Source organism: Pteropus alecto, unplaced genomic scaffold (genome assembly GCF_000325575.1).
Source record: "Pteropus alecto unplaced genomic scaffold, ASM32557v1 scaffold86, whole genome shotgun sequence".
Classification (NCBI taxonomy): domain Eukaryota; kingdom Metazoa; phylum Chordata; class Mammalia; order Chiroptera; family Pteropodidae; genus Pteropus; species Pteropus alecto.
In genome coordinates, this window is record NW_006442109.1 from 10,087,367 (window position 1) to 10,087,964 (window position 598).

A 598-nucleotide genomic window follows, 5' to 3' on the forward strand; every position below is an offset into this window, starting at 1 on the left:
GAGCCACGGCCCGCGCTGCGCTGGCTGCACGATGGGGCGCCGCTGCGGCCCAACGGGCGCGTCAAGGTGCAGGGCGGCGGCGGCAGCCTGGTCATCACTCAGATCGGCCTGCAGGACGCCGGCTACTACCAGTGCGTGGCTGAAAACGGCGCGGGCACGGCATGCGCCGCCGCGCCGCTGGCAGTAGTGGTGCGCGAGGGGCTGCCCAGCGCCCCCACGCGGGTCACCGCCACGCCGCTGAGCAGCTCCGCGGTGCTGGTGGCCTGGGAGCGCCCCGAGCTGCACAGCGAGCAGATCATCGGCTTCTCCCTCCACTACCAGAAGGCTCGGGGTACGTCTGCTGGAAGGGGGAGACGACACGCCCCAGCAAAGGCCCACATGGGGGCGCACTGAGGGCGGGGACAAGATGAATGACTGTTTGCCTGTCCTGTACCTCTGGGGTTAGGGTGGGATAGGGTGGGAACCCACAGGAGAGACCGGCATAGATATGGAGTAGGCCTGCTGCTAAAAGGGTTAATGGTGTGGCACATTCCCCTTCAGTCACAATTCATGAGAGAGGAGAGAGAGGATGCTTCTCCCAGGGAAAATGCCTTAGAAT

At 65.6% G+C, this 598-nt stretch overlaps 1 protein-coding gene across 1 annotated transcript in view; it reads left to right on the forward strand.

Annotated features, from left to right (window-relative positions):
* The window catches only part of IGDCC4 (immunoglobulin superfamily DCC subclass member 4), a gene marked incomplete at its 5' end in the record, with an annotated part of 28,382 nt that overhangs the window by 12,896 nt on the left and 14,888 nt on the right, over positions 1–598 (forward strand). Inside the window, one exon of the mRNA XM_025038970.1 lies at positions 1–331. This exon is cut by the window's left edge and continues 149 nt beyond it. Within this exon, the coding sequence (XP_024894738.1) occupies positions 1–331 (331 nt within the window). The remainder of the gene's footprint in view (positions 332–598) is intronic.